The sequence below is a fragment of the Atta cephalotes genome (assembly GCF_000143395.1).
Source record: "Atta cephalotes unplaced genomic scaffold scaffold00001, whole genome shotgun sequence".
Taxonomy (NCBI): Eukaryota; Metazoa; Arthropoda; class Insecta; order Hymenoptera; family Formicidae; genus Atta; species Atta cephalotes.
In genome coordinates, this window is record NW_012130065.1 from 4,848,131 (window position 1) to 4,860,872 (window position 12,742).

A 12,742-nucleotide genomic window follows, 5' to 3' on the forward strand; every position below is an offset into this window, starting at 1 on the left:
ACACACATTATTGGCCATATTATTTTGTCAATTTTTGCTTTTTAGCAAAAATGTAGTTTTTCTGGTTATATTAGTATTTTGAAATTGTAAATTAAAACCGATAAAAAATGATAGAATCAATATGATAAACAAGTATTTAAAGAGCGTTCCAATATGTTTAAAAATATATAGTTTATCTAATATATTATAAGTTTTCGTCAGTGTATATTGGAGCGCCGATTCCCACTAGCCCATGAATTTTCCTTTATTTAATTAATTTTTTAATTATAGGGAATTTCAAATGTTTTTTTAAATTATTGTATATTGGACTAGTTTTTAATTAGGAAATCTCAATTATTTTTTTTAATTATTGTATGTTGTAAACTTAAAAAGTATAAAAAAATCTCTAATAAAATACTTATAACTAAATACAATTATTTATTATTTTAGACTTTTTCTTGTTCGCAACTTTGATTTCTGCAATAATTAGATGATCATAATACAAGACGTTATGCGCTTTTCACACATAATTAAGACATTTGCTGTGTGTTATTCAGTATATTTATGTATTATTAATAGATTATATTTTTGTATTGCATTGAGCAATAAGAACCTAAATAATTGATCGAAATGTATGCATATTTGTTAAATATTAATAAAAATTTCTTTGCATATCGTTAACCACATTGTGTTTATTCTTAAGTGGCAATTTTTGTTTCTTTTTTATTATTTTATTATAAGTATTTTATTAGAAATTCCTGCTATGTTCTAATATACATTGTTAGTGCCACTGAAAATATAATAGGTAATGTATGACATAAACCGTACATTTTTAACATATATCAGAGCAATCTTTAAATACATGTTCGATATATTAATTCTATTATTTTTAACAATTTATAAATTTCGAATTAATATAATAAAAAAATTACAATTTGCTAAAAAGGAAGAAATGACAAAATAACAATACATAAAAATTCGGGAATACTTGATACATTTTTTGCTCATGTTGCAAAAGTGGAGCTTATAAATGGCGAATTTCACTTATTGATTACCGAAGTAATCAGTTTCACTTTAATTTATCACTACAAATATTTCGAAAAATATAGAAGATACAGAAAAACGTTTCAAACAAAAATGGAATGATTTCGAGACAGACATATTTTTGTATTATTTTTTTCTCAATAAGAGCGCCAAAAAGATACGAAGGTCAGAAGAATCTTCATTTTTTTAATGGAATTATATGATTTTTTTTACACATAATATGATTTCTCTAATTATTTTAAAAGTATTAAGGTATAGAGATATCAAAAAATCAATTGTTTACGAAATATTTTATTTTGGCACATATTGACATGAAATATTAAATATTTCATAAACTATTGGTTGTTTAATATCTTTACTTAATTTTTATATGAACAATTACAGAAATGATATTAAGTATGTAAAAAAAATCGTATAATTCTATTTAGAAAAGTGGAAATGACTTTCGTATCTTTTTGAAGTCTCCATCAAGAAAAAAATAATATGATCATTTGATCAAAATACGTCTCCCTCGAAACCGTTCTACTTTTATTTGAAACATTTTTCTGTATTTCATATTTTTTCTTCGAGATATTTGCCGTGATAAATGGAATCCTTTATAGCTTTGGCATTATAAGATTTATACATGGAAATGTTTCCTTGTTAGTAACCGATTCATTAAATCTGGCAATTTTCTTTTCAAATTCATAACAGTATTTAAGTAAAAAATACACAAGTTATAATATAGCAATCATAACCATTTGCGTCTATAACGGTATCAAATAAACAGTTAGCCGTTCATGACGAGCCATTGTTAAAAGTAGTAATTTATCAACAATGCTCATAAATTAGCATTGTAAATCAAACGACGAAGAAAATTCTATCATGTCATGTGATTCTGCGAAATTCCAATTATAATTATGCGACAACCAGAAAAACGTATAAGAAACATGCTCTCATGTCATCTAATTAAAGTAACCTAATTAAAACTGCAATCTAATTAAAGCTTGTAGCAGCGATTTTTAATGCTATTGCAATTTCGTAAATTACAGTTGCAATATTACAGTTGACATATACCTTAATAAATACAGAAATGATAAAATATGTTAACAACAATTTTTATATTCTATCACGTCCGAACGATTTGAGTATAAATATGTTTAATATTTCACACATACACACACGCATACACACACGCACGCACACACGCACGCACGCACGCACGCACACACAATATTAATTTTCAGACTAGTATAATTTTTACAATAACAAAAAAATTAAAGAAAAATTATTATTTAATATCTGAAATTATATTAAAAACGCACTGAAAAAAAAGAATCTGATTATAATAATCAACAAATGTTGGAATGAAATTATTTCAACCAAATATTCAGATAATACATAATTACAATCACAATTTTACCTTTTTTACAAATTTTAGTATTACCATTGGTAATACCATTTAATAATACTTACTAAATATTTTTAAAAGTAAAATTATGTTTGATTATGTTACCTGAACATTTGATTGAAATTATTTCACTCAACATTTGATAGCTATAACTAAATTCTTTTTTTCAGTGTGCACTGACCAAGCTTTTTACTGCGACCATCATAACGCATTAACAATCTTGGAATAAAAACTCAAATCTTACAGCGAATTCGATTGAATCCATTCGGTGCGCACTGTTGCACATTAAAGCCGTCACAAATTGACGTCGTATAAAAATATGTATATTTAATGTAAATATAAAAAAATGGATTAAACTATGGATTTCTCAAAATTCTCAATATATTTTATTGTGCTGTTAAGTGAAATCTGTATTTCATAATTCGAAATATTTACATTTTACTTTTACATGGATTAAATCAGTGTACAATGGCTTCAATATGCACTAGTGCACATTAGTTATGCGTCCAACCGAATTCGCTATTAGCTAAATATTTAAAATTTTTCAATATTGTTGTTTTAAAATATATTGTAAAGCATAAAAATTGTTATAATCCTGCAAAAATTTAGATATCTAATAAAAGTAATAAGATAATTCAGATAAAACATAGAGGTTTAATAATTTTCGCAAACTAATGTTAATTAAATATTTTACTACGATAACTTGATATTATGATATCATAAAATTTCCGCAAACAAGAAACTTATTCAATTATTTGCATCAAAACAATCTCGATGTGAAATATATAAATTAAATTATATGTTAATGTCATTAATCAACGGATGTGTTCTAAAACCCTCAATTCTAATCTCTATTTAACATCCGTTCACGATAATTGTACTGCGTCGCAGTATCGCACGCGAAATGTGCCACTCTTTCCTCATTCTATTCTATTCATTCTATTCATCTTGAATGTCTTAATAAGCAACTGCGGAAGTAACTCGCAGCGTCTCATCGAACAGACGCGCGTAATTTACACGCACATTTATATAGCGCGACATGCATATTTTAGAACGGAATTAAAGGCTTAACTGTCATGTCTTTACCTTTTACAGCTCTCGTGGCGTCTGGCCGGCATGGTCCAGACATCGAGGCGCCTGGAAGCCTTGAAGATCCTGAACGGCGTGACCACGGCCCAGACGGCGGAGGCTTCTCCGGAGCTCGAGGAATGCATTAAAAGGCAGTTGGCCATTTCCGGGGTACAGACCGGTTCTCGTGAGGTCGCTGAGCAGGTGGTCAGTCAGTTGGAGAGGACACTGTACGACTTTCCATGTCTGCGTGGATGCGCTGAGGTCAAGAGTTACGCCACCGCGTGCTCCACTTTGGCTTGGGCGTGTCTGGCACGTTCCACGCCGCTGGTACTCGATGTAGCGCAAAGTTTGGAGTTCCGCAGAGAGGTGCAAGTAAGACATCATGCTTCTCCGGATCCGCACGGGACTAGGATCAGATCAGTCTTGTGGCCAGGGCTTCGGGAAGGCTGTCAAGGTCCCTGTCTTCACAGAGCCATCGTGCTAACTTGCTGAAGCACTGCAACTTTTCTATAAAAAAGGAATAAAAGCGAATGCAGAACTGTCTTTGAAAAACATGTTCATGATGCGAAAATATTTTTCATATACATGAAATTTTTTTCAATATACACAGGGAGTTCACTGAATTGATCACACTTATCAGGTAAACAGAACTAATAATTTTCTAACAATTTAATTAAGCGTAAATTAATAATAAAATAATTATATACTCATTTAGATAAGTCACATAAAAACTTATGTCTCGAAATGCGATATTTTAAAAAAGTCTCAATAAAATTTACATAATACGCATAATTATAAAATATAGTACGTTATATGAATAATCTGGATATGCAATTACCAATTTACGAAATATATAAACATCTCTCTCTGCAGAGTTTTCAGAAATGCAATTGTAATTTGACAACAAAAATAGAGAAATATACGAACTCGAACTCGCTAATTGAATGTACGCGACGAAAAGCAGAGACAATCCCGCGTGGGATGCTGCACCGCAGTATACTCCAATTTCATTCGCGTTTATGATATGCATTCTACACCGTTGATACTTGACGCCGCAATCGGACCTTCAATTTCAGAATCATATCTCGGGCGTGTTGTTCATAGCTCCACTGACCGCAGAATCAAGAATTCAGGATAGTATGACACGATGTTGCGGTGTATCGTACATTCTTATTTATACGGGTCTTATCTATATTTTATTAAAGAAAAAATAAAGAAGAAATAAGATGGACATTGACTGTATCAACCGATATGATACTTAATTCAAAAAAGATGTGTGGAAAACAATTACATAATATTTAATAAATAAAATAAGAAATTAAATACTCGTATTACTAAATAAAAAAGTGTACATTTTTGTCATATTTAATAAGAGATTAATTAAAATTAATTAAATATTTATTATTTTCTCGTGAATGACATAATGTATTTTTTTATAATGTATTATAAGACAGCTTAAGTTTCTTCGATAACTGCATCTGTAAAAGTATTTATCTTTTCGATTAATAATTTTATATGAAGAGAAAATTTGTAATTTGATTATTTATTTTAGGCTTCTCTCGAAACTTGAGCAGATTGCACAAACATATTTATATCTGTTATAATCAAAATATGATTATAGAAAATATAAGAATATAATATTAAATAGAAAAATTGACAGTTAAATTGTATAATGCTAAGAAATATTAACATATTATTATTTGTATCTAAGCTAAGAGATTTTAATGCTCAATGTATGAAATTTACATTAAATTAATACTCATAATATATATATAACCGACATATCTTAATCGAAAAGTTCTATTTTATAGTTATAACAAAACTACTATTTGTTTTAATCGAAACACATTTATATTAAAATCATGTACATTAACAATAAAAATATTTTGCGGAATATATTTATCATATTTATTAACACATATCTCGAAATAATTGTAGGACCTCTTTAAGGAGAGAAAGAAAGGAATAATATTAATTACGAAAATTGATATCAAGATAAAAATTCTGACGAATCAAATTTAAGCAGCTACAGTTACTTAACTTAGCTATAATTTCGTCTGAAAGGAACTATGAAGGTACGTAATTGAGACGAGAATATATTTTAAGAATTTGTTTCCAATCTCGTTCACGTACGCATTAATAATTTTATCATCAAATAATTACTACATTTTTATCGATCTACACATAAATATATGAAGAAAATAATACTTTCAATTTGATATTTTATATTATCAATGATATAAATTAATATTTCTAATAATTTTAGCTGTTTAATTCAACATTCATCATGTCCTTATATAAAAATAACGTCCTTATATTTAATTTTTTTTCACAAAACAATAATTTCTTAGCAATTGTATTTTAAATTATTATGTTACATGTCAAATTAGATGATCTTAAAATAAGAATGATGCGCTTTTAAACGAATAAACGTCATCCAACTATTAAAGATTTAAATTATTAAATGTGATTAACAATCTGCAACTGGTTTGATATCAGTTTATCTAGGTCATCTATCCAACGTAGAAATACATTCCTCGTTTTTGATGATTTAACGCCATATTTCTGGAATACGATCAAAGCAAATAGGAGATATGAGATTATTTCTTTACTCGTTTAAATCTCTCGAGACTTTATATTGATATCTTTTGCATCCTTTTGCGCTTTCATTGCTGGAACGGTATTTTCGATATATTATCTTTTCATATAACATCGGCAAAAGTTTTCTGTGTATTTGTCCTACATTTTGTAATAACATATGTTCATATTTTTAAAAAATATGCTGCAAAAATATAAAATATTGAAATATCAAAAATTATTAATGTAACGATATAAATTATAACAATCATCATTTGATGTAATATATTAAGAAAAGCATACACAATAACATATTTAAAATTCAAGAGTTATTCCTGTTACACAAATGAAAATTTATGGAGTTACTCGGTGAAATGATCAACAAACAAGCTTATAGTTTTAAGAATTTATTATAAATCTCGTAGAGGTTCCTATGTACATCTTGGGTATGCTTCTAACGCTTCTACTAATCGAACAAGTATAAAAGTATGTTTTAATTCGATTATTCGTTTAGTCCTGAATAATTTATATATATTGATTTAAATTACATTTTTGTAATAATAAAAAAATTCGCAATGCAATATATAAATCACTTTTTTTTGCAATATATAAAGATCGCAATGTACAATTTTAGCAATTAATAACTCCGAAGATCTAAACGAATAAATCGACTGACATTAGAAAATTACTTTGGTCGAATTATCGTCTTTATTTTATCGTTTTTAATTCTCATTTATGTTATATGGAAGGTCGAAGTGATACTTTTAAAGATATATGTTATGTATATATATATATATATATATATATATATAAACAAAAATTTAATATAAAGGCAACGTAATATCATCCTTAATGAATGATATAAGAATGTATTAAATCTATAGCGTATAAAAGGTCTAGAACTGACAAATAAAGCCGCATACGAAATGAGATTTTTCCAAAGATATAGTTTTTTCTTCGTTATTTCTTATTTTGCTCTTAAGATACACTGCACTAATAACATACAGTTTCGTACCTACATCTTACTCTTTGATTTTTACAGTTTCAATGGATATTAAAATTTTCGAAGAATGAGTATTCTTATCGAATAAAAATTACATGAATAATTACTATTTTCTCTTTAAAAATATATAGAATATATCCATATCACTTAAAAAATTATATATAGTCATATATAATATGTAATTATTGAATATTTTTAATAAGTATACGTTATGAATCGTTTATAGTAGTCAACAATATTTCATTACAGCAAAGTAGATCATAAAAAGTTGTTATTATAAATGCAATAGTAATATTGTAACTTATTCGATAGCATAACGATTTGCTATAACTAGAAAAAAGATATGTAATTAATGTGTATTATAATTAATATTCAAAAATTTGTTTGTGATAACTCAATTTATATAGAAAATAACATATTTTTAACCTCCTTATCAAATTTAACGAATTACAAATTAGAAATATTAAATATTGTATTTCGTTAAGAACTAAAACATGGAGATATGTCTTTCTATTACATAATATGAATATTACATTATATGAATAAGTGCATATGTGAAATATGAATTTCATAACGATAATATCTATAAGATAATATGCATAAAATAATATTCGAGAAATTATTTCCAGATAAACGTCCTATTAAATAATTAATATAATTTGCGTTACAGAATTATTTTAATTTATAATCGGAATAAAATCTATTATAATGATCTATCTGAAAAAGTGACATAAAGATAATTACAAATCACAAATCATAAATCATTTGTAAATTGGGAGACATGTACTGAAATTAAACAACATATTACATTTCTGTACATGCGACTTAATTAATTATTTTATATTAAATGTTGATACATTCCATAGAATTAAGTCTTTATTCATAAAATAGTCATGTTAAAAGTGTTAATAATAGTCATGATAAAATTGTACTCTCTCTTTCTCTCTTCGCCAAAACGTAATTTAATTCTCTTCTATAATCTTATCCCAAAATTGACATCGAAAAATTCTGCACTACAAGCAATCTACACGGTGGGAATAGCATTGAATTCTTCTAATTTAATTATCGAAAATATATATATTATATCCTAATATTGAAAAAATATTTCCGAAAATTATAGAACAAATATACGTGCTCGAGAAAATTGTAAGAACAATAACAAAATCAGAATACAATTATTTTTAATTGATTAATTAGAAGAGAAACAATCTACTATTAAAAAATAAAATCAAATTCTTCCGATTATATAATTTTTGGTATTTTTCCCAAAATATATATGATTTTTTTACTTTTTTTCTGTATAATAATACCTTTGCTGTCATGATAGTTTACATGATGACACACCATTTCTTTGTACTCTCAATTGGTTCAGCCGTCATTTTATTGTCATCATTTTTTATCCCGCTAATGTCTAACTTGGATTCGAATTTATAAGGTGTGGCTTTTGGTGTGGATACCTGCATACTAGGTATACGTAAACCTTTCAATAGATTAATAGATGTATTGAAAATGTTATTACTTTCTTCATCTATTTTTTGCTTTTTCGCCGAACTCCAATTTCCTGTTTCAATTCTACGTTTTCTGTCTAACGGGCTACCATTTGTAGAGAAAGTATCGGATAATAAACCAGTACCATAAGATAAAACTTTAGATTCTATTCCTTCATCCTGTAGCATAGACATAGTAGAGGTATTCACGAAAAGAGAACTATTCGGTGATATCCTGTTTTCACGCAAAGTAACATGTCGCATTCGACCGATGGAATGTCTTCCCGAGATGTTTCTCAGCGTCCTTCCAAATGACTGATCTTTTGACAGTTGATTTGGTATATCTTCCGTATTGCTTACGTCATAGAGCTTCGAATTATCTTTCAAACAATCATTGAGTCTAATTTTTACATCTTTTAACATTATAGATGAATCATAAGAAATAAATGATGGATCATTTATAGTGTCATTAATACTTTCTTTATCCTTCTGTATGTCGCTCTGAATAATAGATTCTGACGTTTCGGATAATTCTGATGTAGTAGATTCAACAATGTCGACCGAGCAACTTTCATTATTGGTTGGAGTTTCGCTTTGCGTCTCTTCTTTCTCATTTATATCATTCTTCATTTCCTCTGATGCTGGAAGTAATTTTTCTCCCTGTCCATTATCCTTTAGTTCTTTATCTAATATTTCTTTTCCATTGCTTAAAGAAATTGGTTCCGCTTCGTATATCAATTTAATGTCATTTGCTTCTTGTTCTTCTTTGGTTTCAGTATCAACATCTCCTAAAATTTCTTTTTCTTGGGGAATAGTTTTATTATCCATAACAAGTACTTCCTGGATAGTTTTCGTAGTTTGAAGCTCGCTTGAAATCTTTTCGTAGGTATGATCAATATGTTCTTTGTTCATAGTAGATTTCTCAATTTCAACAGCTTTGTTGTTACCGTTTTCTTTTGTAACATTTTCTTTTTGAATTGAAACATTCAATTTGACTTCAGCTTCTTCCGATCCTGGCTGCATGTCTATACTTTTTACTTCTGGATTTTTTAATAGTATTTTGTGTTGCTTTGTTTGATGTTCAATTTTTGTTGGAGGACGAAGTTTGCTCTATAACATACATTATTTCCACATTGCAGACCTAATGCAAAAAAAATCTAACGAAATTAATAATTTAAAGTCACAGACTTATCATTAATATGAGTTACATCGTATATTTTCATCAATTTACATTTATTATATAAATTGCATATTTAATTATGATTTATATATTATGCACATTTTTTATACAATTATATTTAAAAAATACATACAAGTCAAAATTTGACTCATTTATCAAATAAAGATGAAATTGTTTCCATTTAATATTTTACTATAAATAAATATTAGTAAATTAATTTAATGTATATAAAATATTTTCATATTATATAAAATTATACTTATCAATTAATTTTATTATTTGTCTCTCGCTCATTATTTGTCGCTTCTTTATATAAATTATGAAACATAAAGAAATATAAATGCAAGATTGTTATTAGATAATATAAAAAATATTCTTTATAAAATATTTAATCAACAAAAGAATCTATAAGCAATAATAATTATATTAAATAATTGAATTATATTATCATATCACAAAATATTACTATGAATTCATACTGATAAGCTCATACCTAATCTATACTAGAAGATAACATTATCTTAATAGTAAGTTTAATATTCTTAATAAATTCTGTTGTTTTTTTTAGCTATACTTAATAGTGTTCAAACAGATAAATTATAATACTTTAACATAATATAATTCAATAATTATGACTATAACATAATTTCTAAAAAGAATTATATATCTATATATTATAGTCAAAATAATTATATTATATATACAAAATAATTATATTATATATCGTTTGAAAGTATAATAATTTCAAAATCATAAATAAGGAAAAAAATGAAGAGAAATTTGAAGTACCTTAAAATTCTTCCCTGATCCAGGTAGTACTCTTTTCTGTATTCCAGCCAGTTTTAGCCTAAAATAAAAATAAGATATTCACAATCAATGAAGAGATAAGCCATATTACAAATGGCCTTTGAGCAAGAAATGCTGGAGGTGATGAGAGGAACTAATTTAAAAGTATGTAAGTACTAATTTAAAAAAGATAAACCAAAGTTTCTCATGTCTATCTAAGAACGAAATATCTGTCTTTTCTCACATGCATCGTTAGATTGGTATTACATTTGTCATACAACAAAGACTTTAAGTTTATTGATTGGTTATAGGATAGAGATATCCGACAACTTCTTTTTCTTGCAGCTAATCGATAGGCTTGAAATACTTTCTCCTACGACAAATATAATATCAGCATTATAATGTTCTCTCTATAAAATAAACCTAAAATATTGTTCAATCTATTTCGTTTCAAAATGTCTTAAAATAACTTAAATTTTTAAAGTTAAAGTTCTAGATTACCAGCAAAATTCATACTTTGTTTCGAAATTCTGTAAAGTTTATGCGATACAAAATATCATGAAGATATATTTAAGGACGATTATGATATCGATATAATCTCTCAATTCTTTAACAAACATTAAACAAAGCTCCGATACCCTGTAAACAGCGGCAAGCAACTAACAAGTTCCAAGTGTTGCATCAAATACCAGTACGCAAATAATTTACAATCCGCAACTCTATTCCAGGTAGACCTGGAGAGAGTTGATCAGGCAGACTTTAAAAAAAAAAGAGACAAGCGTACATCTCACGACTGAGAAACTCTGGTGGAACTTGCAATTCGCTGTTGCTGATTGTTTCTACAAACCTGTTCGAATTCTCGTACTCGCGCTGTCTCTCAGGCAAGCTAGATTCAGAAGCTCTCGACGGCGCGGTCGTTGCCTTAAGCCTCCGAACGTACAAATTCCTCTCATCGCCCCCAGGGGCCGCCTTCTTTGGCGTCTTACCCATGACCACGACAGCGATTTAGCGGCGTGCCTATTAGTCGCGCCCAATTAAACTTCACGCCCTTCTTTTTTTTTTGTTTGTTTTATATGATCTTACTTGATCTTGCGTGAAAACGCAACAAGCCAGCGTGAGGTTCTCTACTTGGTGTACGAGAAATTAATCTTGCTCTTACTATCGTTCACTTACACTCCTTTTCTCTTTTTCTCTCTCTCTTTCTCTCTCTCATACCACACACACACACACATCCACACACGCTCTCTCTTTCTCTTTCCTTCTTCTATAGCAAGGCTCGCTAGCTGCCTCACCGCCTCTCCTCACCGCTTCGCTCACAAATATTAATAGTCGCCCTTTCTTACTCTCGTCGCGGCCGATTACTCGCGACGTAGACCTCGCCGTACGAATGCGGATGCCGGTATCTCGTGCACGAACGGCTCCGTCGAGTTCAAGCGGACGTACGTACTACGCAGGACGTCATATAACCGTCGACCGCAGACATGATCCGCTGAGGCTGAGATCCACACGATGGATGTGAACACGTACGCAGGCGCAAACGCGCTGCCGCGCCGGCCACTTCCTATAGATGCTTTCAAAAAAAATTTCACAACATGGCCGAAATGCGGCTCGACGAGGTCTCTCCTAAGTACTTCGTAGGATTTTTTTTTAGGTTATATCGAATCGAAACTAAAAAAATTATGAACGAAACAAAATTGAGAAAGTGAGATTTGATTTTCTATTTATTCGTAACAAAAATGTTTGCGCAAACTCGAATTATGTCAGAGTTCAGAGCGAATGTTTATATTTTTTAAAAATTTATATATGTATAGATATTTACGTTATATATGTAAATATATATGTATGTTGGCTTTCTGCATATTGCGCAAAATGTATTATTAAATCATTAGAATTTAAAGTGAAATATAGATATGTGTTTGATATTAATTGGTGAAAGAGAGAACAAGAAAGTTGTATAGTGCAGGAATAAAAAAAACAGATCTTTTATCCTTGTTTAATATTCGATAAGAATAAAATAAGAATAAAATATGATATATACAATATTATATATTATGTGCATCGATCATGCACTTTACGGAACGTGACCATGTATAAATATCACAAGTTTTCTTGTGGTAATATATATATATAGCTACAAGTTAGAAAAAAGAATTAAACTTCTGACCTGCAAACTAGAAGCGACTGATCGTATATATATATATATATATATATATATATATATATAC

The 12,742-nt window shown here is 28.5% G+C and overlaps 2 protein-coding genes across 2 annotated transcripts in view; one reads left to right on the forward strand and one right to left on the reverse strand.

The window, feature by feature from the left end:
• Positions 1 to 3,976, forward strand: part of LOC105625533 — a 29,592-nt gene extending 25,616 nt beyond the window's left edge. The window contains exon 5 of the mRNA XM_012206878.1: positions 3,509 to 3,976. Within this exon, the coding sequence (XP_012062268.1) occupies positions 3,509 to 3,976 (468 nt within the window). The remainder of the gene's footprint in view (positions 1 to 3,508) is intronic.
• A 4,416-nt stretch (positions 3,977 to 8,392) lies between these two features.
• On the reverse strand, positions 8,393 to 11,507 carry LOC105625564 (putative leucine-rich repeat-containing protein DDB_G0290503). The gene is made up of 3 exons (XM_012206890.1): positions 11,365 to 11,507; positions 10,521 to 10,578; positions 8,393 to 9,661 (listed from the first exon to the last, which is right to left on the reverse strand). Exons 1-3 carry the CDS (start codon positions 11,505 to 11,507, stop codon positions 8,393 to 8,395), a joined length of 1,470 nt encoding a protein of 489 aa, XP_012062280.1.
• Positions 11,508 to 12,742: the final 1,235 nt, after the last annotated feature.